Raw genomic sequence first — 23,503 nt, forward strand, 5'->3', positions numbered from 1 at the left:
GGAGGAGCAGGTTGGGGACCGGGCAAGGGTCACGGTTCTGTTGTGAACATAAGCTTGAGATGCCTCCTAGTCAAGGTACTAGGGGAAATGATGAGGCAGCGATGGACACCCAAGTATAGGGTTCAGAGGCCAGGAAGGAACTTCAGATAGAAATGCAAGCCCCATCAGGACACAGATAGGGTTTGTCATGGGGCTGGGAGCCTTCATCCGGGGCAGAAGCCCCATGGAGCCAGATGACTTTTCCTGAGCCAGCCACCTGGGTGGGGAGGGGGGGCTGCTGTACACTGATTGGCCAGACCTGGATTATATGCCTAATCAGGAGAATGGAGAGTGCTCGGCCAAACCACATCCTGGGAGTTGGGGAGAGTGGTTTCTTCAAGAAAACTCGGGGTGCTCTTACCAGAAGGAGGCTTGTTGGCCAACAGGATCTGGCTGCATCTAAGCCCATACTCTGTCCTCCTCTGTCTAGACTCTAGGCCTGGGCCTGCTCTGGTACCCCCTCCAGCGGCACCCCAAGGCACTTCTGCAACAGAGCCTTGGGTCTCCAGCTGACAGCTGCTAGGACCCAGGGAGATAGTGCCAGGCCCTGCCCCTCCTTCCCAGGCTCTGTGTGTCTCTAAAGGGCACCAGAGTGACAGCCAGTACCATCCCCGACAGGGGCTGGGTTGCTGGAGCTGAGCTGGGGCGGGGGCAAGAGCCGGCAGGCCCAGCCTTACATCCACCATGGGGCTGGCCAAGTCCCCAAGAGGTCGGCGGTCTGGGCATCGGAGCCAGGGCCTCCTGGGCAGCCTATGAGGTGAGGGGCCAGAGAAGACACAGGTGGGTGATGGGAATTTCAGAGCCAGGGGCTCCATTTTGCTCTCTGCATCCCAGTACAGGGTGACTCCTGAGCGCTCGAATGGCCAACACAACCGAGGCAAACCCTACAAAAGTCGCAGGCTCGGTGGGGTTGGTCCTGGCGGCCGTCGTGGAAGCTGTGGCGCTGCTGGGCAACGGCACGCTGTTGGCCGTGGTGCTGCGCACGCCAGGCCTGCGCGACGCGCGCTACCTGGCTCACCTGTGCGTCGTGGACCTGCTGGCGGCCGCCTCCATCATGCCGCTGAGCCTGGTGGCCGCGCCGCCGCCGGGCCTGGGCCCCGTGCGCCTGGGCCCCGCGCCGTGCCGCGCCGCGCGCTTCCTCTCGGCCGCGCTGCTGCCCGCCTGCACGCTCGGCGTGGCCGCGCTCGGCCTGGCGCGCTACCGCCTCATCGTGCACCCGCTGCGGCCCGGCGCGCGCCCGCCGCCCGCCCTCGTGCTCGCCGCCGTGTGGGCCGCCGCCGGGCTGCTGGGCGCGCTCTCGCTGCTCGGGCCGCCGCCCGCGCCGCCGCCGGCCCCCGCGCTCTGCTCGGTCCTGGCCGGGGGCCTGGCGCCCTTCCGGCCGCTCTGGGCGCTGCTGGCCTTCGCGCTGCCCGCCCTGCTCCTGCTCGGCGCCTACGGCAGCATCTTCCGGGTGGCGCGCCGGGCCGCCCTGCGGCCCCCGCGGCCCCTGCGGCCGGCAAGCGGGGCCCGGCCGCGCTCCGACTCCTTGGACAGCCGCCTCTCCATCCTGCCGCCGCTGCGGCCTCGCCTGCCCGGGGGCAAGGCGGCCCTGGCCCCCGCGCTGGCCGTGGGCCAGTTCGCAGCCTGCTGGCTGCCCTACGGCTGCGCGTGCCTGGCGCCCGCGGCGCGCGCCGCGGCGGCCGAGGCGGCCGTCACCTGGGTGGCCTACTCGGCCTTCGCGGCTCACCCCTTCCTGTACGGCCTGATGCAACGCCCAGTGCGCCGGGCACTAGGCCGCCTTGCCCGCCGCGTGCTGCCGCGGCTGCCGCGGGCCCGCGCTCCGCAGACCTGGCACCTGGCGGCACTCCTTCAGCACCTCCAGGGCCCACGGAAGGGCCCCGCCCTGGGCCATCCTGAGACCCAAGAACAGGCCCCCCAGTTGACAGGAGAGGGGGACCTCGGCACCGCAGAGGCTACTTGAGAAGACCTTTCTCTCCTTCCCAAGCGGAACTGGGACTAGAGAAAGGAGGGCAGCATCAGAGGGGCCCACCCAGCCCCCTGCGCAGGCCGTGGCAGTGCCCTGCCTGGACCTCCGGTTCTGGAACGGGAGGAAAAAGCATGCCTGGCGGTGGCTTCTGGGAGCCAGGCACCCTGGTTCTGGGACGCACTCTCACGGCCTTGTGCACGCCCCCCACCTGTACCCTGGGCCATCTCCAAGGGCGCCTCCAGCCCTTAGGTGGTCCGTGAGGCTCGTGAAAGGTCCCCAGACTAAGGGAGGTGGGCAGGGTATCAGACCAGGCCAAGAGAAGAAAAGAGGGCCCTGGGGGCTCACAGCCCAAGGGACTGGACGGCCTGGGTTACAGCCTCAGGAGGAAGCAGCGGTGGAAAGACACTTAAAAGGACTTCCCAGGCACTTGCAAGAGGCTGGACAAAGCTACGCAAACTCCTCTGTCACCTTCTAAGATGCCCAGAGAACAACTGGAACAGTGTGGTGCCAGAGACAGCAGGCTGGGGGACTTGACCCCAAAGAGCCCGGAAGCCCCAGAGCTGGCGTGCAGAAGGCGCTGAGGTCCGGCTGCGGCGGGTGGATTCACACTCGGGGGTCCTCGGGGGCCCTGACCGCACCCCTTCTCTGAAGGTGTTACTTCCCCAAGCCCCACAGTGTTTCACAGCTTCCTGGTCACAGAATATTTATTCAAAAACAGGGACTGAAAAAACTGTACAGAGTGTCGGCTGCTGAGAACTCGGCCCCTCTCCCCGCTCCACTCCCCCAGCTCCTCAGAACGCTTCTGAGTTCCCCCCTGCCAAGCCCAGCCAGTCCATTCCAGTCAAAAGGGCGTGAGTGGGAGCAGCGGGACTGCAGGGAGAGAAGCACAGCTCCCAGCACCCTCCCCCAGCCCTCCTCCCCGGTCCCTACAGGCGGGCAGGAGGCTGGAAGCTCTAGGGGACAAGGAGTGCCTGAGTGACACCCCCTCCAGTAGGGGCACTAAAGGAGGACCCTGGCTGCTCCCTGCATCCCAGCACAGAGCCGAGGGGGACGGGGCCCCCTGCCCTGGGGTTGCCGCAGCTCCCAGAACCCCAGGCCAGAAATTGGCCCCTACTCTGAAGGAGGAACTCCCACAGACCAGGGTGGGGGGGGTACATCCATGCGTCTGGGCATCAGCGGCTTTGGGGGGCTCCAGGGTGGAGTCTCCTCAGTCAGGTAGGGTGCAGAGGCAGCCCCGTGCCCGGTGGTCCTGCCTGCCCCCGCCCGTGCCTCAGCCAGCCTCAGTAGGGGGAGAATTTCTGCCGCTCGGCTTTCTTGCTCCCATTGGCCGCTGCCATCTTGGCGGTGTAGGCCGCCAGGCCCGGCGGCGGCCCTGGGGAGGCGGGCGGCAGAGCCAAGAAGGGCATGGGCTTGAGGCCGATGAAGTTGGAGAGGGAGATGGCATAGGGCGTGCCCAGCAGGCCCGGGGGTGCCGTGGGCAGGGCCGTCAGGGGCGGTGAGAAGGGGGCGGGCAGGTCTGTGGGGGCCGAGCTGGGTGTCCCCCCAGAGGTAGACTTGGCCGTCTCTAGACTGGAGAGAGAAGTACGGGGGTAGGTGAAAGGAAGGGTGGGAGAGAAGGGCTGTGAGGGCACATGCTGGGGGAGAGGCTGGAGGAGACAGGAACTGAGGGGAGAAGAGTGACACGGGGCGGATGTGCGGGGGGGAAGATGGGAAAGGCGGAAGAAGGGGGGCGGAGAGGCTGGGACGAAAGCACAAGCAGATGTAGGTAGTATGGGGTGAGGGGAGTGATGGGAAGGCCAAAGACCCAGCGAAGGGGCAGGGATGGGGGGAGAGGACAGGAGGACGTGGGGGGCGGGAGGGAGGCCGAGGGCCATGGGGACATGGATGGGTTTAGGGCCAGCGCACTCACCAGGCAGTGATGAGGTACTGGGCCAGGGCGATGGAGACCGGCGAGCCGGTGATGGTCACATGCCGCTCACCGGCACCCTCCGCTTGGTTCCCGATCTTGATATGGGCCCCTGACATCTGCCGGATCTCACTGATCTTGCTGCCCTGGCGCCCGATCACGCAGCCAATCAGCTGGGGGGAAGGCGGAATTCAACCCTGGCGAGGCCCAGACCCCGGGCCCCACGACCCACCCCCACAGTCCCATCCCCCGCTCACGTCGTTGGGAACCAAGAACTCCTGCGAGCTGGTCTGTGCACCGGGGTCCAGGCCTGAGGGGAGAAGAAGGGCTACTGGGCATGGCCCAGGGCCTTCCCTGGCCACCCATCCCCTCCAGGGGGCGCCCGCCCCCCCATCTCCCTGTCTCCCCCCCCCCCACCTCCTGCAGCAGGCGCTCACCTGGCACCACACTGGGCGAGGCAAAGGGGACCGTGTGGCCCGAGAGCTGCTGAAGCTTGGTGACCTGTGCCAGAGAAGTGGGGTCAGAGGTCAGAGGGGGCTTGGCTCAGGAAGGGGAAGCCTTGGGCTGCAAGTCACTCACCTCAGCTGGAGTCACGGCCCCATACTGGCCCTGGACAGAGAAGCCCTGGTGAGACAAAGTGAGTGAAAAGGTTCCCGAGACAGGTCAGGGCAACTCAGCCACAGGCACTCCTCCCATCTCTTCTGGACCCCCAATTCCTTCTTCCATCCCCTCCCCCATCTCAGTCCCCTTCCTCTTCCTCCTCCGTCCTGTCCTCCAGCAGCAGCGCTCTCTGCCCCCTCCCCGTGCTGGCTCACCTGGTTGGCGGAGAGAAGGACAGTGCCTAGAGAGAGACTCGGGTGATACGGGATAGTGGCTCCTTTGGGTGGGGACTGGAAGGCACAAATGCGGAGGCTGAGGCACCCTCCCTGGCTCCCCACACTCCCCAAAGCCCCTCTGGCTCCAAGGCCTTCCCCCTGTCCTCCAGGAAAATGCGCCCCAACGCCCTGGAGCTGACAATCCATCCCCGCAGCTCCACCTTGCTCCTGCCGGGTCTTCCCTGCGCCCACCTCGCATCACACGGCAAGGCCGGCCCGGGCCCAGCTCCTGCCCCCACCTCCCTCCCCAGGAGCAGCACCTCCAGGATAACAGCACAGATCTGGCGCACACACAGGATGATGGCGTCAGGCACCCCGGACACGGTGACCGCACGCTCTGTAGAATTGGGGAGCAGGTCCCCCGCCACCTGCACCTGGGCACCTGTGGTCTGCAGGCAAAGAACAGAGGAAACTTCTGCTGCTTGTCCAGGCCGGAGGATGGCTGCCCAGGTGCAGAGCGCTCCAGGGGGCCGTGAGCCCTCCCCACAGGCTACGGTATCCCTTTCCCCTCACCTCCCGAATCTCCTTGATCTTGGTGCCAGCCTTCCCGATCAGCGAGCCGCACTGACTGGCAGGGATGACAAGGCGTAGGGTCACCGGAGGCCTGGAGACATTCCCACCATTTGCAGGGGCTGCGCAAAGGTCCTGGGGTAGAGAGACAGTGGGTCGGCCAGGCACGTCCCTGCTGTCCCCCCACCCCTCAAGCACCTTCAAGCTGAGGGATTCCAGAGGGAGCCCTTCCCCAGCCTCCCCTCCCCACCCGGAGCCACTGTCGGTGCTCCCAGTCACGCTCCTCCCCGGGGACCCCCCCTGGCCGCCCACCCCGGGCTGTTCCGGACCTCGTCCAGCTTGAAGGCGATCATGGAGACTGCGTGGAAGACTGCCGCCGTGGACCCCGTGATGGTGGTGATGCGCTCGGGGCAGGAGCCCTCCGAGATGGTGATCCGGGCACTGCTCTGCAGGTGCGGGGCGAGCATCGGGCAGTGGAGACACCTTCTCCACTCCCTCACCCGGAATCTGGCTGCCCACCCACTCACTGAGCCCCAGCCAAGGCTGGGAACCGCCACCATGCCGGGGAGAAGGTGGGTGGGACTTCATCCCTCCCCTCCACCCCTGGTCCCCTGGGCTCCTCGCCCCAACTCTGTCCTCACCTGCTCCCGGATTCGCTTCACCGTCTCTCCCTTCTGTGAGAGACAAGAGAGAATCACGCTTAGCCTGAGCAGTCGCTGCCTCCTTCCCCGGGCTGAGGCCTCAGATTGGGGGGTACACACAGAGCAGCGCCAGGCACCTACCTTCCCGATGATACTGCCCACTTCCTGCAGACAGGACAAGAGCAGAGTCAGAGGGGTACCAATGGCCCAGGACCTGCCCACCCCCCAGGCGGGGCAGGTGCTCTGCAGAAGGGACACCCACGCTCAAGCTCTGGCTGGCCTCTCAGGAGCCGCCACCTGCCCCAGGCCCTGCCACCTGCCCCAGGCCCTGCCACCTGCCCTGCGCCCACCACCTGCCCTGTGCCCTGCCACCTGCCCCGCACCTGCCACCTGTCCCAGGTCCCACCACCTGCCCTAGGCCCTGCCACCTGCCCTAGACCCCGCCATCTGCCCCAGGCCCCGCCACCTGCCCCGCGCCCTGCCACCTGCCCCGCGCCCGCCACCTGCCCCAGGCCTCCACCTGTCCCAGGCCCTGCCACCTGCCCTGCGCCCCACCACCTGCCCCAGGTCCTGTCACCTGCCCCACACCCCGCTACCTGCCCTGCAGCCCACCATCTACCCTTCACCCCGCCACCTGTCCCAGGTCCCGCCATCTGCCCTAGGCCCCGCCTTGTGCCCCGCGCCCCGCCAACAGCCCCACACCCCCACTTGCCCACCCCATCACCTGCCCCGTGCCCCGCCACCAGCCCCGTGCCCCGCCACCTGCCCCATGCCCGCCACCTGCCCCAGGCCCCCACCTGTCCCAGGCCCCGCCACCTGCCCTGTGCTCCACCACCTGTCCCAGGTCCTGCCACCTGCCCCACATCCTGCCACCTGTCCCACGCCCCCACCTACCCACCTCGCCACCTGCCCCAGGCCCCCACCTGCCCCGTGCCCCGCCACCTGCCCCGCACCCGGCACCTGCTCACCTTCCCGTGCATCAGCATCCGCAGCGTGAGGGTGATGCTGAGCTCTGGCTCCTCCTCCAGCCCCGCGTCTGAGCCGCTCATCCTGTCAGGCGGGGCCGGGGCCACAGCGGCCTGGGAGGGCGTCCACGGTGCGGCCTGATGGGCTCTGGGGGAGCAGCGGAAGATGTGTCAGAGGAGCCCCGCTCTCCTGCCCTGGCAGCCCTGGCACTGGGCTCCCGGCCCTCAGCCAGAACGTCCAGCGAGGAGAGATGGCGTGGGCCCTGAATTCCAAACGCCCCACTGAGCTGTGGGCTGACGTGCGACTCACTACCTGTGTGACCCTTGACGGGTCATGAATCCTTCTGTGGCTCAGCTTCCCCATCTGTCAAAGGGGGCTACACCAATCCCCTCCCCCAAAGGACTATGAAAATTGAGACAAGCACCTACGTGGCGGGTACCCAGTCTCCACAGATATCCTTCACTTTCCTTCTTTCTTAGAAGAAAGAAATAACTAGGAGACCTATGGAAGGTGGAGATGGGGCGTCCCCTCTGCCCCTGTGGATTAGAACTCAATGGTTGAGTAAGGTTCAAAGGTTATCTCAAACAAGAGGCCAGAGCCTCCACCGACTACAAGAGTATGCGGAACACCTGGAGAGGAAACTGGGGCAGCCATCGGGAGCCATGGGAGGTCTTAAAGGGAGGATGGCAGTGAAGGTGGTGAGGCTCTAGGAGGGCCCTCTTGCTCCTGTCTTCCCCCTCCTGGCAAAGACTTAGGGGCCTGAGAGCCCCACCTTCAGAGGCTCTTCTCATCCACGGGGCTGGAGGGGGTGGGGGCAGGAAGGTGGTAGGAGACTGGCAGTCTGCACGGTGATGCTTCCAGCCTCTCTCCTGTGTAGACTGGCCACATTCCCAAGCCTGGAGCACTTTCTGTTGTCCCCAGAAACAAGGCACGTGGGCCAAGTCTCCACTTCCTCCCCCCATAAAATGGAGGGAATTCCTCCCCCCACCCCGGGGCTGGGAGATAGGTGATGAGCAAGAAAAGGAGCTGGGGGCCTTGCAGGAATGTCAAGGCTGTTAATTGCGTGGAGGAAGGCAGAGCCAGAGATTAGCCACCCGGATTAACCCAGCAGCCAGCTCTCCCCGCCCGACCCCTTTTCATGCCCCGACTTAATCCTGAACCTTAATCCTGTTTGGAAATCCCTCCTCCAGCGGCTGCCTCCTGCCAAGGCTCGGCCTTGATGGGGAGCTCGCGGGGGGACCCGACCGAGGAGCACAGAGAGTGGGACCAACTGGTGCCAAACCTGCGCCTAGACCAAGCCCTAACCCTGCAAATTCCTTTTGCCCGGAGGGCGTTGGGCCCATGGCCCAGTGCACTGGGCTCGGCTCTGTGGACTCCGGAGGCCACCGGCTGCCCCCCTCCCCTGGCCCCATCCTGACCTGAGGATCAGGGGCAGGAAGCTGTGTCCCAAGCTCTCCAAGGAGCCCCCCTTGCCAGGCAGAGCACGGGCCTGGGGCGGGAAGAAGCGCTCGCAGCCTGCCTTTCTTAGTAAAGAGCAAGCCCACTGCGTGGCGGGCAGCGTGCTTCCTCATCTATAGGTCCAGCGGGGGGTTGGGGCCTCCAAGCACACAGCGACGCTGCCTCCCTAGACACCTGCTCCTCCTTCCATTCGTGTTCTGGTCACAGGTTCTCCAGAGGTCAGAGGTCAGCAGTGGGTGTGGGGACTGTGCGCCCTGAGCATCCGGGCCAGCTTCGTGCTGGCTGCCCTTTCTGGACACTCCCGCAGCTGCCTGCACTTCCCCCATCAAAGCGCTGGTGGTGATGTGTTTGGTTGCTGTCTCCCGGGCCAGCCAAGCCCAGGAGCCCCTTAGAGCAGGAGCCAAGGCTGCCGCCTTCTCCTTGTGTTCCCGGGGCTCGACCAGGGCCCGGCGGGAAAGGCGCTCGGAACACACGGGCAGGATGAGCAGCAGGCGTCACAGCCCTGAGGGGGAGCCTGGGCGGAGGCAGGGTCTGAAGCCTGCCCAGGGTCACACGGAGAGGGGGCCTGGTGGGACAAGAACCCCGGGGTCCTGCCTGCTGCCGGTCAGGGTTTTGTCACAGACCCTGCCTGTCAGTCCTTTCCTCGGGGGCAGCCCCGGGTTTGGAGGCCCCGTCTGGCCAGGAGCAGGCAAAGGTCGTGTGTGGAAAGGACAGCGTACCCAAAGGTGCAGTCTCAAACAGCAGAGTGTTCTGGAGACCTGCGGGACACCCGACATTGTCCCCACGTCATCTCCACATTGCCTTTTATGGGCATGAGGCTCCAAGAAAAAGAGGACAGGAGGGCTGCAGTGTGACCGGAATTGGGGCTTCTGCCCCAAAAGACACCCGAGGCTGCAGCAGGACCTCATGCCCCAATTCAGTGGGTGACCTCAGCTGCCCTGGACCTCGGTGTACCCACTTGTACTATGTATATATGTGTATGTGTGTGGGGGGGTGCTTACCTCTCTGTGCCCTTGCTGTTCTGAGGGACCCTCTGGGAAAGAATGAGGGGTCCTGACACAAGCCCCCGAAATTCTTTTCCCAGGTGCCCTAGCACAAGCAGCCCCATTAAGCATTGCTGTCCCCCACCCCCACCCTCGCCAGGGTCTGAGTTATATGCTGCTCCAGGCTGGTGGGTCCTGGGTCCCTACTGGGCCACCCACGTGGCAGCCACGTGACATGCCACACTGACCTCCAGCTCACCTCTGGGGGAGCCCAGCCCCCTCCGGCCAGCAGGACTCCCTGGCAGAACACAGCAGGCTCGGGCCAGCCTCTGACCTGTGGCGTCCCCTCCTGTTCCCAAGGCCCCTCCCCAGACCCAGTGCCCACTCCTTCTGTCCCTGGCTTCCTGCCATACAGGCTGGAGGGGGCGGGGGGGGGGGTGACAGCTGTGTAAGCTATGGTGGCCGCCCCCTCCCCACCCCTCTCCCCCAGCTGTCTCTCTTCCAGGACAGCTGTCCAATCAAAGGGCCGGGGGCTTAGTCAGCCCGTCCCCCTCCCCCCCATGCAAGGATCAAGTGTCCACCCTGGCTTTGTTCTAGAGCAAGAACAATCCGGGCAGGGAGGGCTCCTGGGGCTAGGCAACTCCAGTGGACCGGCCCGCCCCTTGGGGGATTCCCTCAGCCCTGTAGCCAGCGCGGCTGGACCAGCCAGAGTCTGTGGGAGCACCTGGGCTGAGGAGAGAGGAGGGTCCAGTCTTTAGTTTCACCCCCTTCCTCATATCCCCCAGCATCCCCGTCAGCAGCTCCTTCTCCAACTTTCCATCCCAAAGCAGCCCTGCTGGCCACACCCAGTGATGCTGGGGAATGGCTCGGGGCATCAGGAAAGGCAGGGCGTGGCAGAGGGGGCAGATGCCAGGCGCCGGGTGGGGTGTCAGCACTGAGGCCTCCTGACTTCCTCCCCACCCCCTCCTCCACCCTTCCGGACTAGCCAGGCCTCCCACAAGGTCTCCCCAGCATCCTGAGCCAGGTGCCCAGCCTCCCAGGTGCCCAGCCCATACCCAGTTCCTGGTCTGGGGGTAAGGGTGGCCTGCAGGGGAGCAGCCTGGGGTCCCCCAGCTCCAGCCCTGGTTTCTCAACCCAGCTCTGTCTCAGACTCAGTGCCGGCAGGAAGGGGGGCCTAAGACGCTTCAGCCTCCTTGGAACATCATCCGTCCTCTGCCCAACTGCCTTCTTTCTCCTCACCGCCAATGGAAACCGAGGCAGGCCCAGGCCAGACTGGGGGCCGGGAGAAAGCCCAAAGCCTCATGGGACAGCCCACCCACTGGTCCCTACCCCCTTACTGCCTCACCCAAATTGAGAAAGGTTATCTGGTTTCCATTCTCCATGCTGAAGACTGGGCCACTTTGCAGCACAACGGTCATCGGTGGCTCCCCAGTGCCAGAGGGATAAAGCCCCATCTCCAAAGATGGGCACTCAAGACCTTTCCAGATCCACCCTTGCCAACTTCTCACCTCATCACTACCTCATCCCCTGCACTCCGCAGACTGCAGAGCATGCCTAGCACCCCTAGGCCCCTGCCCAGGCTTTTCCCAGCTTGAAATACCCATCAAAAAAAAAAAACTTCTCAAGTGCCCTCTCCTCTGTGGACCCCTCCCGACCTTCCGAGTCAGATGTCATCACTCGGGCCTCTGTGCCTCCAAAGATATGCCTCAAAGAGGCCCCGCCTGGGCATTTCTGAGCCTGTCCTTTCCACTCAGAAAGCTCCAGAGGGCAGGAAGTCTGAGCCAGGTCCCCACTCAGTGAGCAGAGGGAAGAAATAGGGCTCACAGGGCCTCTGGACATTAGGGGGTCCCCGAGGGGCAGTGAGGATGGGGTGGGAAGACCCATGTTGTAGGCCAGCCACAGGGGCCTAGCTGGGACCTGCCTGCACAGGGCTCCTGGCTCCTTCCTCGGCACTCCCAGCCCCTGCTCCTGCAGGTTCTCAGGGTCCAGGGGCTCCCTGGGGATGTCACTGGGGAGGGTGATGGTGGCTGTACTTTCAGGCCTCCAGGGGGCTGGGTGGGTCTCTCTTTGGAGAAAGTCTCTGTGGAAAAAGAGCTGGAGTGGCAGAGATTTCAGTCAGGCTCAGCCTGTCAGAGCTGGAAGGGACTCAGAACAAGAGGGGAAACTGAGGCCTAGAGGGGAAGGGGCTTGTTTGTAAGACCTCTTGGCAAGCAACTGGCAGAGCCTGGAGAACCCAGCAGTCCACTTGTCCAGCTCAGGGCTCTGTCCTCAGGACACTGCACCGCTGGGCAATGAGGATGGAAGCTGCGGGGGAGGGGAGTGATGGAAGTAGGGAGGGTGGACAGCGCCTGTCTGGGGACACAGGGTGGGGCAAGCCGGCCTCACCATGGCCTGGGCCTGCCAGGGTGTGTGGGCCGCCTGCTCCCAGCCCCCCACCCCGAGCATGCAAGGAGAACAATCCCCTTGTGTTTGGGCAGTCTGAGCCTGCATGCTGATGAAGGCTGGGGGCTGGGGGCTGGGATGGGGCACCCTGGAGGCTGAAGGGTTTTCAGGGCTTGGGGGACCTTCAGATGGGGAGAGGACAGGGTCCCAGGCACTGGTCTTGGGGCAGTGAGGGTGACCCCAGGGAACTGCAAGGGCCGAAGCAGGTTTAGGCTACTAGGAGCGAGCCTGGGGTCTGAGAGCCCTTTGTGGGGGAAGGAGAACCCCTGGAGAACATGCTCTGTTGGTCTAGCATGAAGGTGGTCATCCTGGGCTGGGTGGGGACCCAGAGTCCCGCAATCTGGGAGGAGGGGATGCAACCGGCACCAGCTGCATCCCCTTAAAGACCCCTCCCCAGGGTGCTGGGGCCAGGCGGGGCACTGGGTGCCACAGGTCTCAAGATGGCGGGCAGTGAGGAGGCGGGCATCTCCTCTCCTGGCCAGGAGCTAGGTCAAGCTGAGGGGCTGGAGAGCCCTAGGGCACGGTGGACCACTCCAAGCCCCCAAAGACCATCTCCATACGCCCCTGGCCTGGAGATCTGGGTCTGAACCCCAAGAACTGCAGAGAATGGGAGGAGGAGATGAGTCAAACCAGGGGGCTGGCAAGGAGTGACAGATGGGGCAGGGTGGGCAGAACCAGAGGCCCGGGCAGGTCAAGAGCAGAGCATGCCCAAAGGACAGAAGCGCCTGGGATGGGGGCCTTGGGTCTGGGGTCTGAGCGCCAGGCAGCCCCTCCCTGATGCTGGGAGCACCTCTGGAAGACCAGCGCCCCCCACTTGCTCAGGCCTCGGCCGTGTGGGTCAGTGAGCATGTTCCTCCCTGTCTCCCAACCACCCAAAGCCGGGACCCCGGGCCTTGGACCCGCCTGCGGGCTCCCCGCCCCCAGGCCGAACCCCCAAACTTCGCGGCCGGCTGTGCCCCGCCCGGCCCGCGCCCTACCTCGCTGGGGCTGTCCTGCGGCGGCGGCGGCGGCGGCGCGGCGGCTGGGCCGCTCAGTCCCACATTGTCCCCGGGAGAGGCGTCCGCTCACAACTGCGAGTGACATCAGCTGCGAACAATGAGGGGTTTGACAGGCGCCGAGCCCGGCCGGCCCGGAGCCCGGCTCCGCGCACCCCCCCCCGCCCCCCGGCCCGGCGCGGCCCCTCCCCGCCCCCTCCCCGGATCCGATTACAGCGCGGCGGGCCCGCCCCAGCCGCCCCAGTGCCGCAGCCGCCCGCCCCGCCCCGCGCGCCGCGGCGCGCCCGGAGCGGCGGCCGCTTCCGGGAGGGCTCGGGCGACCCTGCCCCCGGCGGCGCCCCGGGCCCCCCGGGGGCGGGCGTGGGGGGAGGCCGGCCCGTAGCGCCCTCCCTCGGCGCGAGCCTCCCCGCGCGCACCCGGCCCGCCGCTCCCTCCGGCCCGGGCCCGTCGCCCCGCGCCTCCGCCGAGCCCCCTGCACCCCGCATCTCGGCCCCTGCCCCGCCTCGCTCCCGGGCCGGCCCCTGCGTCCGGCCCTCCTCGCTCCTGCGCCAGCCCCCGCGCGGGGCTCCCGCCCACCCGGCCCAGAACCCCTCGGCCACCCACAACTAAAGCGAGGCCCGGCCCTTGCCCAAGGCTTAGGACAGGTGACCGGGCCGGCCGGGGGAGGGGCCCGAGCGCGGGGCGACCCGTGCGCACCAAGCGCCGTGATGCCCCCAAAGCTACCCAATACCCCCCCACCCAAAATCCTTTGGGGACGAGGGCAACAAGGGATGGGGCGCAGCCTTCGGCGGAAGGGGCAAGAGTTGGGGGAGGAGCTGAGTTGATCCCACCCTCCACCCTGCGCCCCCTCCCACCCCACCCCAGCAAATCTTCCTCTTCTCAGTAATCGGCTCAGCCCGGTCCCACTGACCGCCACCTCCCCCCACAGCTGAGTCTCTTGGCACCTGGGTGCGTGTGGGTGGGGAGGAGAATCCAACCTCCCTTCCCTTCCATCTGGCCTGGAGGACAAAGGGCAGGGCGACCATCTGGTCCCGCCAGGGTGGGGGAGGGGCGGCGCGGTGGAGACGACAGGAGCCTGTGGGGTCTAATTGCATCACTTTATTTCCCTAACTAACGACCTCCACTCGCCATCTCCCCTCCCCCAAACCTCTGAGCAGGAAACCGGCGGGGCCGTAGGGCCCAGGCCTGATAAACTGGGGGAGGGGGGAGAACCCAGAAGAAGGGGAAAGGCGGGGAGATCTGGGGGGGCCTCCTCTTTTGGGGGGACAATTCTGGGTTGGAGCCAGCTGCGACCTGTGGGTGAGTGGAGTTCAGGGCCCCCCATATTTCATACCCAGTAGAGAGTTTCCTGCCAGGGCTGGCCCCTGGGGTCCCATCCTTTCAGACAGTGGGGTGCTGCACAATTGGGAGCGTACATGTGCCTGGCAAGTGCTTGTGCGGAGGCGCATGTATGCACGCGTATGTGTATGTATGTGTATGTGTGCACATGAGAACAAGCGTGTCTGTCTGGAGCTGCATGTACCTGCGTGGTTGCTCCCAAGTGAAGGCAGTGCTTGGGCACAGGGATCGCCCTAAATGTGTGAGCATGTATGTGGGGCCGTGTGAATCTATGGCCTAAGACCTGGGGGTGACTGGCCTGCAGGGCTGCCACGGGAGGAGCGGGGAGGGGGAGACTTGGCAGAGCAGAGGAAGGAGGAAAGCAGGAGATCTAAAGGATTACCCTCCACCAGATTACATCCCTCGATGCCCAAGCTTTTTTCTCTTGTTTTCTCTTGGTCCATCACTGCAAGATAAAGAGGAAGAGAAAAAGACAGACCCCAATAGACAAGAATACAGGTAGACAGACAGACACACACACACCTGCTGCATGTGCATGATGAGCCAACGTCCCTGAAGGAGAGAGACAGACCCCAAGGCAGGCGGGTAGCCCACCCCCACGAGCTGGGCTGGGCCTCATGCCAGGCCCTGCAGGAACTCAAGCAGCCCCTTATGCCACTCCTCGGGCTTGTCCAGGTAGCAAGGGTGCCCCGCCCCCTCCATGACCAGCACCCGGTGGTGGGGCAGCTGCTTCAGGTGCTCGAGGGAGGTATGGCCCATGGGGTCTTGGTCTCCATAGACAATCAAAGCCGGGGTCTGAGAAAGGAGAGGGGGCCAGAGTCAACAGGAACCTGCCCACACCAGGCCCACGTCCTGGAGTTCAGCTCCAGACCTCCCCACCGCTTCGGTCCCTTCCAGGGGACTGGGCCAGTGGTTGAAGGAAGAGGCCCCAGCTCCCAAGGAGCAGGGCTGTGGATGTGTGTCTGCCCCCACACACAGCCTAACACAGGACTTGAGGCAATAATCCACCGCTAAATGAGCACAAAGGGTGGCATTTGGTGGTTCAGCTCCCCCCAAGAAGCCACCCCTTGAGTACTCAGCCCCAGATCAGAAAAGGGCCCAGGATAGGCCCATCCTTGCTCCTGCAGGCACTTCTCAGCCTCCCACCCAGGAGTACCTGCACACGGGCGTAGTCGGCGGCACTGATTTTGTCTGTGCAGATGGGGGCCACCGGCACGTAGCCCCGGAGCTGGGAGCCGGGAGCCGTAAGGAAGGGCAGCGAGTACATGCCGCTCAGCGATGGGCTGACCACAACCGGGGCACCCAGCTCCAAGGCAGCCACCACGGCCGCCAGGAAGCTGCCAGGAGCCAGCTCCCCAACTGGCACGGGGGCTGCTGCTTCCTTGGAGTGCCCCAGGCCTGCGGAGATTTGGGTGTGGGAGAGACAAGGGCAGTGAGCCAGAAAGCCAGAAGAGATGGTCCCCTCCTCCAGGAAGCCCTCCTCGGTCGGTGCCACTGTGTCCAGTTTCCTGCAACACCCAGTGTGGCCGAGTTCATCTCCACAGCAGCCTAAATCTGGCACATCCATGGCAAGCGTGACACCTTTCCCTCCATGTTTGTGCCCCATCTCCCCCAGCAGTTCAGTGTCCTGGAAAGGATCAGGCTCTGAAGTGTGAAAGGGCTGAGTCCCAATCCCAGTTCTCCATGTCCGTGCCCTTGGGGGAAGTCGCCTGAGCTCGCTCTCTCTGCTCCTCGGTCTCCCTATCTGTTAAAAGGGGATAACCAAAGTACGTGCCACTTTAGATGGCTGTGAAATTCAGTGAGTAGCTAAGGGGCACCTGGTGGTAGACTGGCACAGGGTGGGTGCCTCAAGGGCACTGGCTTAGGGGGCCAGCTCTGCACAAGCACCTCCCCCTCCAGTCAGTCCCCACCTTCCCCAGCATAATTTGCTCAAGACCTTGTCCCCAGGGCCAACTCACCCTGCTCTGGCCTGAAACCACACTAGCCATGGCCCGCAGGGGGATGAGGTCAGCCCTGTGCCCCTTCCAGACTGGGCACTGGGGGCTGCAGGCTGGGAGTCTGGGTTGTGACCATCAGCCTGGGGGCTGCACCTGTCTCCCGGAGCCCACGTTGGGGCTTTGCAAGTGGGATCAAGGCTGGCACCCAGCCAATAACCAGGCCCTGCCCCCAAGGCACCAGGACACTTAGCCTGACTCCCCTGTGGGCTGTGGTTAGGGCTTTCTCAAAATATTTCACTTCCCACTTGCTGAGCATGGATTATTCTGTATCAGGAACTGGCCTCATACTCAGGTGGATTATCTCATTCCACCCAGCCAACCCTGAAATTGAGTATGGTTTTCTCCAGTTACAGAAAAGGAAGTAGAGGCTCAGAGACACGGAGACACTGCCTGAGGTCACACAGCGAAGAGCAGCGGCAGTGTCTGGACCACATCGGACCAAGGGGAGGAGAGGTGCAAACGTCCCTGCAGTGTGCACAGCACTCTGGGCCCAGCTGGACCTTCTCAGGCTGGCAGCCTCCAGCCTTCACACAGAGGGGTCCGGTCCCGATGAGGGCCCCCGCCCAGCCCCTGCTGGGAAACCCACTCCCTTAAATACCTGGCAGGTCAATGGCCACGGCCCGGTAGCCAGCCTGGGCCAGCTTGTGCAGCGTGCCCAGGTTCTGCCAGGTCTCCGACGAGAAGCGGATGCCATGCAGCAACAGCACGGAGAGGCGGGGGGTCTGCCCGGCACCCGGCCTGGCCTCCCGGAAGAAGAGGCTCTGGCCCTGCACCTGGATGGTGCTCTCACGCTGCTCCACGCCTGCCATACTGTACTGTAGAGCTGGTGAGGCACCTGAGGGTCAAGGCCAGCCTGGTGAAGGGCAGGGTCCGCGGAGCCACATAACGCTCCGCCCAGGTGGAGGGTGGCCACTGGCGCAGGGAGGGCGGGGTCAGCGGGCTAGGCAGGGAGCAGCAAGGAGTCCAAGAGGGCGCCCCAGAACTCTAGGGGCATGATTTGGGGTCATGAAGACATTGGTGTTATTTCTGCTTCTGCCACTCACTTAATTGTGTGGCCTCAGGCCTCGGTTTCTTCATCTGGAATATGGGTTACAATAAAGTCTAGCTCAAGAAATAACGAATGACAGTGCCTGCCCGTGGTAAGAACTCAATACATGGGACCCCAATTAGTTATTGTTCCCTTTTCTGCAAAGGGGGATACGGATACCTCGCTCATAGGTGCCTGACTGAGACCACCCAAGCAAAACACTGGGTGCCTTAATAACCAACCAGCGCTCAACCAGCTGTAGGTAGCTGACTATTTTGCTCATCAACCCCTTCATCCCCAAGGCACTGTCGTGGCTGGCACCGCGGCCCGCACGGGCCTGGAATGGAGTGAAAAGTCCATTATCAGCTGGCAGAAGCAGGAGCGCTGGGCGGGGAAGGGCTTTAGAGTTCCGGCCCGAAATGGACGCGGGGGACCAACACCCAGACGCCATGGTCAAGGGCGCCGCCACGGTGCGTTCCGCCTCCTCCGCGGACAGCGATTTGGGGTTCCCGGACCTCGCAGGGCACACGGGGGAGGGGTGGGGCAGACCCGAGAGCGGGAACCTGGAGAGCCGAGGTGGGACGGAGCGAGATTCGGAGCGGGTGAAGGGGGCACTGACTGGAGAGAGGAGGGTGGGGGGCTCGGGGCGGGTACCTGCGGGCCTGCGTGCGTTCGCGCAGACGGAGGCAGCCGAGTGCGGGCGGCGGGTCCCTGAGGGGGCGGGAAAACTGGGAAGGGGCCGGGCTCCGGCGGGGCGTTCTGGGACGCCCTCTGGTGGCCACCAGCCGCCGCCGGGCTCGTCAAGCCACCGAACCCCTCACCTTTCTAACGACTGCGCCTCAGTTTCCCCAAGTTCCTTGGCCCACGTACCCCAAACGCGGTCCTGGGCGCGGTCCTAAGACCCCTATCGGCCGGCGCGCGGCCTGGAGACGAGGGTTTCTACAGGGAGCCGCAGTGTCAACGAGCGGCCTCCTCCAGCCCTCGTCGCCCCCAGCCACCACCGCCTGGGCTCAGAGGGGTGCGTCTGGCCCGGAGTTGAGCTCTGAGTGCGAGGCTCCGCTAAGGTCCAGCCAGGTGGACTTGATCGTTTTCCCGACGCCTCCAAGCCCGTCTCCGAGCCTGGAGAAGAGGCGTGATGTCGCCCGCCTTGCAGGACGTGGGTGAAGCGGCGCACCGCCAAGCGGGATGGGAGACGTGAAGGAGCGCGGACGCCCCAGGCTCCGGCCGGGCGTGTGTGTGTGTGTGTGTGTGTGTGTGTGCGCGCGCGCGCGAAGGGGTGACGGAAGTAGTCTGGGCCGAGACCTGCGGCGGCAAAGCCACCACAGTGGTCGCCGTGCCCGGCCTTCCGCGGCGAGGCCTCTGCAGGCACTTCTGAGGCCTGCAGGCCGCAGGACAGCACCGTGCGGTGGCTCTTAGCCCCGTGGCACAGACGGGAGACCCGCGGCTTCCAGACAGGAAGGGCTTCTAAGGGCGAGCGTGAAAACCGCCTGGTGGGAAGAATCCGAGCGGCCTTGCACCCTTTCCACCCGCCGAGAAGATCCCAGAAAGCCTGGCGGGGGCGGGCCCCCGCGCTTTGGGACAGCGCCCCCTGCCGCCCGCCGCGGGGGCGCCGTGGTAACTGGGCGCCGGGCCTGCGCAGTGCGCAGGCGCGCCTCGAGGGCCGCGCTCCCGGCGGCGCCGTGCCCGCGGCGGCCCGCAGAGCGGCGGAGGCAGCGCCATGGTGCGGGCGGTGTTTGGCTGCTGGTTCCGCGTGGGCGGGGTCCGCCCCCCAGTGGCCGGCCCGGTCGACCCGGTCGGCCCGGTGAGTGTCCCCTGGGAGACGGGCCGCGGGGGACCCGGGGGCGGGCCCTTCTTGCCCCGCCCCCGCCCTGGCGCCCGAAGGCAGAGTCCTGCCGGGGGCGCCACCGCTGGACCGGCGAGCTTCGAGTGGACCGTTGCGTGCTTTGTGTGTACGCGCGCAACGGCTTGTCCTTGCGAGTCTGGGTGTGCCTGCCTATGTCTGTACGGCCACTCGTCTGTCTGGGGTGTGTGTCCCAGTGCGTGTGTGGCGAGATCTGTTGGTGTGTCCGCGTGCGTGGATCGGTGTGTGTCTTTCAAATTGTGTGCCTGTAGGTTTTGAGGGTGTGTTATGTCTGCCCATCTGCCAGTGAATGTGTGTGTTTCTATGCCTGCCTGTATAATTGGATGGTTGCGTGGATGCCTGTGTATTCCTGAGTCCGTGACTTTAAAAATGTGTGTATACATCCGTTTTTCTGCCTTCCTATACCTACATGTGTATTTTTTCGGTGTGTATGTGTGTGATTTTGTGTATATGCAAGGGATCGATTGCACACGAGTCAGTGTGTGTGCAGAGAGGCTACTTGTATGTGCAGGAAATAGACTGTACAGGAATGAGGCAGGTGTGCTCATCCTGGGCCCAAGAAATGATGACCCAGAAAGCCCCAGAGTCAAGGCCATTGTCTTATTTGTCTTACCAGAGGTTTGGGAGAGCAGCCACAGGGTTGTCCTTTTCCCATTTTTTTTTTACCCACGAACTGAAGGCACACGACCAAGAAGTGGTGGAGCCCCATGTCAAAGCAAGGGCTCCTGGCCCTGTCTGGGTCAGGGGTCCAGCGGTCAGAGCCCTGGACTGGCAAAGGACCCAGCAGCACTGGAGGAGCCCACAAGGCAGGTCATTTGTCACGAAGCCGACAGGGAGGAGCGCTCGTCTCTCCAGTCTCGCTCCTGCGCTCTCCATGTCCCCTTCATGCCCCAGCACTTCCTCCATCTACATTTCTCCATGAGCTCCTTCCCATTTCACAACTGGGGGAACGTATTAAATATTCCCATCAGATGTAAACCCCAGTCTGATTTTAGCAGCATTACATTCAATGTGATAAAAGTCCCATTTCCATCACTCCCTGTGAGAGTAGATGTGCACATGGGCTCTCCTTTCAGCAGCCCCTGCCGCCCTGTCCACCAGCAAGTTTCCCTTTCACCCATCACCCCTCGGCCCCACAGCTTCCTCCTTGGTGAGCGGGAGTGTTGCCTGATGCTTAGGAACCCCACCGTGGGTTCAGCTCCCAGGTCTCCCACTAGCCACTCTGCAGCTGTGAGCAAGAGAACTCGGCCTTGGTTTCCTCCTCTGAAGGCAGCTAGAGTCACAGCGGCCCCCCAGTGTCCTGTGAGCATCTGTGTGTGAGGGGCCCAGCACAGAGCCTGGCTCCCTAAGCGCTCCATGAACGGAAGTGGTTTCAGCTGGCATGATGACGGTGGTCAGTGAGGCTGCAGGGTGCTGGGGCACAGCTCAGATGTGCCTTCCTCTGGGGGCATCTGAGCCCTTGCCCTGGAATGTGGAGTAACTGGGCATGAATCCCAAGACCCTTGCTCCGAGCAAGGGCTGGAGCACTGCCTCTGCCGGGAGCCTCTGGGTGGGGCTTTGGGATGGGGTTCAGGGGGCCTGGTGTGGGCTCCGCCCCAGCTTCGTCTCCCTCCTCTCCTCCTCCAGACGCTGGGACAGGCCTCCCTGAGCCAGTCCCAGGCGGCCCTGCTGGGCCTGGGCCTGCTGCTCATGCTGCTTCTGTACATGGGGCTACCGGGGCCCCCTGAGCAGACTTCCTGGCTCTGGGGAGACCCCAATGTCACAATCCTGGCTGGTCTCACCCCTGGCAGCTCCCCCATCTTTTACCGTGAGGTGCTACCACTCCACCAGGCACGCAGGTGGGTGCTGACGCCAGGATCCGGTGGAGGGACTGGGCCCAAGGGGAGTCCTTGTGCGGGACCCCATTTTGACTCAGGATGCTGAGCACCTGGGAGGGCAATGAGACGCCTCAGAAGAAGGAAGGGTGGGCTTCCCCAGCCCCTACCCCCCAAATCACACCCCCCCTCCTCTGTGTGCCTGCAGGGTGCAGGTGGTGCTGCTCCATGGAAAGGCTTTTAACTCCCACACGTGGGAGCAGCTGGGCACACTGCAGCTGCTGTCACAGAGGGGCTACCGGGCTGTGGCCCTTGACCTCCCAGGTGAGAGCCCCCACCCCTGAGTCCAGGGTGCAGAGGGAAGCTTCCCAGAGAAGGGACTTGGAGGGGTAAGAAAGCCCTAAGGTATGGCTGGGGGAGCATATGGACCCCAGCGTGTGGACAGGCAGTGGCAGGTCACAACACAAGATGGCTCTACAAAAAGGTTTTTATTTTCTGCCTTGAAAACTAGGGTGGAGGGAGCAGATGTAGCTCAAGTGGACGAGCGCTGCTTACCACATATGAGGTCCTGAGTTTGATCCCCGGTACCTCCTAAAAACAAATGAAAAATCCAACTCTCATTGGGGAATGGATGTAGCTCAGTGTCGAGCACCTGCTTGTCACGTATGAGGACCTCCTGAAAAAAAACTATAGTGGAGTTTCGCATGTCACAGAGCAAATACAAATGTGACTCGCATTTGTGATTGCATGGGTGCAGCTCACTGGGATTTTTTTAACAAACAGTGATACCTTCTATTAACTATGCAAACGACTTGGGCAAACATTCTTGTCATTCAAAATCAAACAGGGAGCCAGTGTGGCTCAGTGGTTGAGCGCTGGCTTCCCACATACAAGGTCTGGGGGGTTCAATCCCTGGCCCCGGTACCTCAAAAAAAAAAAAATCAAACAATAAATCAAACAATAGTGAAGGCCCCAGAAACCTGTGCTGCTGCGTTTCTCTCCCTTTTACCTCTTTCTTTTCCGGGCATTTCCATACATAGATACAGGTAGCACTGGGGATGGTGTAGTGGAACTATAAACGTGAACATGTCCTGCTAAGCAAATCCACCTGTGATTTGGTTTTCTCCCTCCTGCCTTGTGTCTCACATTATGCCAGTCCCTGCAAGCCTCCCTCAAGAGCTGTTGTGGGTGCCAGAGGAGGGTGGACAGGTGTTAGCCACCCATTCCTCTACTGGTGGATATGTAGATTGTTTCGGTTTTCATTGTCAGTTGAAATGTGTGAGTGTTGGCTCAGAAGCAACTTTGGACATGCTTCTTTGAGCATGTGGGCAAGAATTCCTTTAGAATTTCTTACTAAGGACAGTTGATGAGTCAAAAGAGACACATGCTTTTGTTTGTTTCCTGCCTTTCATGCGAGGCAGGTTGCCTTCCATTTGTTTGGAATTGGATTGCATCACAAACACAAAAGGGCTATATATAACACATGAACAAAACCCGTGTGCTCACCACTCAGGTTGAAAAGCAGGTATTAACACCACCCAAAACTAAACACTACCCTTTAAAACCTTGAGTGCCTCCACCTACCCCCCTGGCACTTTTTTCTTAAAAATTGATAAATATTACCTTATTCTCCAAAAAGCTGTCTGGATTTATCTTCCCATCTGTCAGGTATGAAAGTGCTCATTTTCCCACATCATCCCTGGCTTTGAGTATTACCCTTCTTTTTAGCTTTGTCAACATGATGAATGAAAGATGCCATGTTTTTCTAGCAGGCCTATCACATTACAAAAACTAACTCCTCTCTGGGAAATGTGGGATAATTTGTGCCATGGGCCACTGCTCCCCGTCCCCCTCCGCCGGCCTTGGCCCCTTCCAGCCCCTCAGCTGGTGCCTGCTGCCATCTCCAGGTTTCGGGCACTCGGCACCCTCGCAGGAGGCAAGCACCGAGGCAGGGCGGGCGGCGCTGCTGGGGCGGGTGCTGCGAGACCTGGAGGTACAGAACGCTGTGCTGGTGAGTCCCTCGCTGAGCGGCCGCTACGCCCTGCCCTTCGTGATGCGAGGTCACCATCAGCTGCACGGCTTCGTGCCCATTGCGCCCACCTCTACCCAGAACTACACCCAGGAGCAATTCTGGGCCGTGAAGGTACTGGGAGGAGGGTCTCCAAACATTCTGGCTCCCCCTCCCCCCCAGCTTGGGTCCTGGGGGCAGGGGGGACAGGGCTCAGCTCTCACTTGGAGTAGAGCCCCGTCCCTGTTCTTGGATGGAAGAGGTGGGGTGTTTGGGGAAGGCTCCCTGAGGAGCTGGCTTGGGGGGGTCAGGTCCCCATCAGCTCCCAGGGTTCATCGCCCCTTGCGCCACCCTGCAGACCCCGACCCTCATCCTGTACGGGGAGCTGGATCACAGCTTGGCATGGGAGTCGCTGCGGCAGCTCCGCCACCTGCCCAACCACTCCGTGGTGAAGCTGCGCGACGCAGGCCATGCCTGCTACCTCCACAAGCCCCAGGACTTCCACCTCGTCCTTCTTGCCTTCCTCGACCACCTGCCTTGAGCTCACGGACTGCTCAGGCCCCAGGCCTGCCCTGAACTTGGAGGGTCTGGAACCAGAGGGCAGAGTTTGAGGGGCCAGGTCCCATCAGGACCTCTTGTTTCAACTCACGGGCACAATAAAAAAGCGTTTGTCTTGC

The 23,503-nt window shown here is 63.2% G+C and overlaps 4 protein-coding genes across 12 annotated transcripts; 2 read left to right on the forward strand and 2 right to left on the reverse strand.

The window, feature by feature from the left end:
• The first annotated feature begins 674 nt into the window (after positions 1-674).
• GPR62 (G protein-coupled receptor 62) lies at positions 675-2,653 on the forward strand. Its single transcript, XM_071212086.1, has one exon. The coding sequence runs from the start codon at positions 899-901 to the stop codon at positions 1,997-1,999; it is 1,101 nt and encodes a 366-aa protein (XP_071068187.1). The 5' UTR covers positions 675-898; the 3' UTR covers positions 2,000-2,653.
• Positions 2,654-2,691: 38 nt separating this feature from the next.
• PCBP4 (poly(rC) binding protein 4) lies at positions 2,692-12,946 on the reverse strand. 7 transcript variants are annotated; one of them, XM_058288731.2, is made up of 14 exons: positions 12,764-12,946; positions 11,266-11,438; positions 6,906-7,050; positions 6,079-6,102; positions 5,938-5,970; positions 5,626-5,742; positions 5,300-5,431; positions 5,047-5,175; positions 4,727-4,801; positions 4,491-4,535; positions 4,349-4,412; positions 4,169-4,221; positions 3,915-4,084; positions 2,692-3,377 (listed from the first exon to the last, which is right to left on the reverse strand). In XM_058288731.2, exons 3-14 carry the CDS (start codon positions 6,984-6,986, stop codon positions 3,116-3,118), a joined length of 1,185 nt encoding a protein of 394 aa, XP_058144714.1. In that variant the 5' UTR covers positions 6,987-7,050; positions 11,266-11,438; positions 12,764-12,946; the 3' UTR covers positions 2,692-3,115. The 7 variants fall into 7 exon arrangements, with proteins under 7 accessions (XP_058144714.1, XP_058144713.1, XP_058144711.1 ...); XM_058288730.2 differs by having other exon boundaries at positions 2,692-3,574; positions 4,491-4,520; positions 12,764-12,945; XM_058288728.2 differs by having other exon boundaries at positions 2,692-3,574; positions 11,266-11,424; positions 12,764-12,944.
• Positions 12,947-13,864: 918 nt separating this feature from the next.
• On the reverse strand, positions 13,865-17,948 carry ABHD14B (abhydrolase domain containing 14B). Its single transcript, XM_058288735.2, has 4 exons — positions 17,798-17,948; positions 16,715-16,951; positions 15,276-15,517; positions 13,865-14,914 (listed from the first exon to the last, which is right to left on the reverse strand). Exons 2-4 carry the CDS (start codon positions 16,923-16,925, stop codon positions 14,735-14,737), a joined length of 633 nt encoding a protein of 210 aa, XP_058144718.1. The 5' UTR covers positions 16,926-16,951; positions 17,798-17,948; the 3' UTR covers positions 13,865-14,734.
• Positions 17,548-23,503, forward strand: ABHD14A (abhydrolase domain containing 14A). Of its 3 annotated transcripts, none has more exons than XM_071212087.1 (5): positions 17,548-17,613; positions 20,631-20,842; positions 21,027-21,142; positions 22,726-22,961; positions 23,185-23,503. In XM_071212087.1, the coding sequence occupies exons 1-5, from the start codon at positions 17,563-17,565 to the stop codon at positions 23,365-23,367; spliced, it is 798 nt and encodes a 265-aa protein (XP_071068188.1). In that variant the 5' UTR covers positions 17,548-17,562; the 3' UTR covers positions 23,368-23,503. The 3 variants fall into 3 exon arrangements, with proteins under 3 accessions (XP_071068188.1, XP_071068189.1, XP_058144717.1); XM_071212088.1 differs by lacking the exon at positions 17,548-17,613 and adding an exon at positions 18,264-18,299; XM_058288734.2 differs by lacking the exon at positions 17,548-17,613 and adding an exon at positions 18,799-18,944.

Source organism: Dasypus novemcinctus, chromosome 26, assembly GCF_030445035.2.
Source record: "Dasypus novemcinctus isolate mDasNov1 chromosome 26, mDasNov1.1.hap2, whole genome shotgun sequence".
Lineage (NCBI taxonomy): Eukaryota > Metazoa > Chordata > Mammalia > Cingulata > Dasypodidae > Dasypus > Dasypus novemcinctus.

Excerpts from the sequence above, each read along its gene's own strand:
- GPR62 (XM_071212086.1), top strand. The coding sequence starts at position 899 with ATGGCCAACACAACCGAGGCAAACCCTACAAAAGTCGCAGGCTCGGTG.
- PCBP4 (XM_058288726.2), bottom strand. The coding sequence starts at position 6,986 with ATGAGCGGCTCAGACGCGGGGCTGGAGGAGGAGCCAGAGCTCAGCATC. Across the intron at positions 6,103-6,905 it reads GGATGCTGATGCACGGGAAG|GAAGTGGGCAGTATCATCGG; the intron begins GTGAGCAGGTGC and ends TCCTGTCTGCAG. Across the intron at positions 4,536-4,726 it reads TCCTTCTCTCCGCCAACCAG|GGCTTCTCTGTCCAGGGCCA; the intron begins GTGAGCCAGCAC and ends TTGTCTCACCAG.
- ABHD14B (XM_058288735.2), bottom strand. The coding sequence starts at position 16,925 with ATGGCAGGCGTGGAGCAGCGTGAGAGCACCATCCAGGTGCAGGGCCAG. Across the intron at positions 15,518-16,714 it reads CGTGGCCATTGACCTGCCAG|GCCTGGGGCACTCCAAGGAA; the intron begins GTATTTAAGGGA and ends AAATCTCCGCAG. Across the intron at positions 14,915-15,275 it reads CCGACTACGCCCGTGTGCAG|ACCCCGGCTTTGATTGTCTA; the intron begins GTACTCCTGGGT and ends CTCCTTTCTCAG.
- ABHD14A (XM_058288734.2), top strand. The coding sequence starts at position 18,861 with ATGGTGCGGGCGGTGTTTGGCTGCTGGTTCCGCGTGGGCGGGGTCCGC. Across the intron at positions 18,945-20,630 it reads CGGTCGACCCGGTCGGCCCG|ACGCTGGGACAGGCCTCCCT; the intron begins GTGAGTGTCCCC and ends CTCCTCCTCCAG. Across the intron at positions 21,143-22,725 it reads TGTGGCCCTTGACCTCCCAG|GTTTCGGGCACTCGGCACCC; the intron begins GTGAGAGCCCCC and ends TGCCATCTCCAG.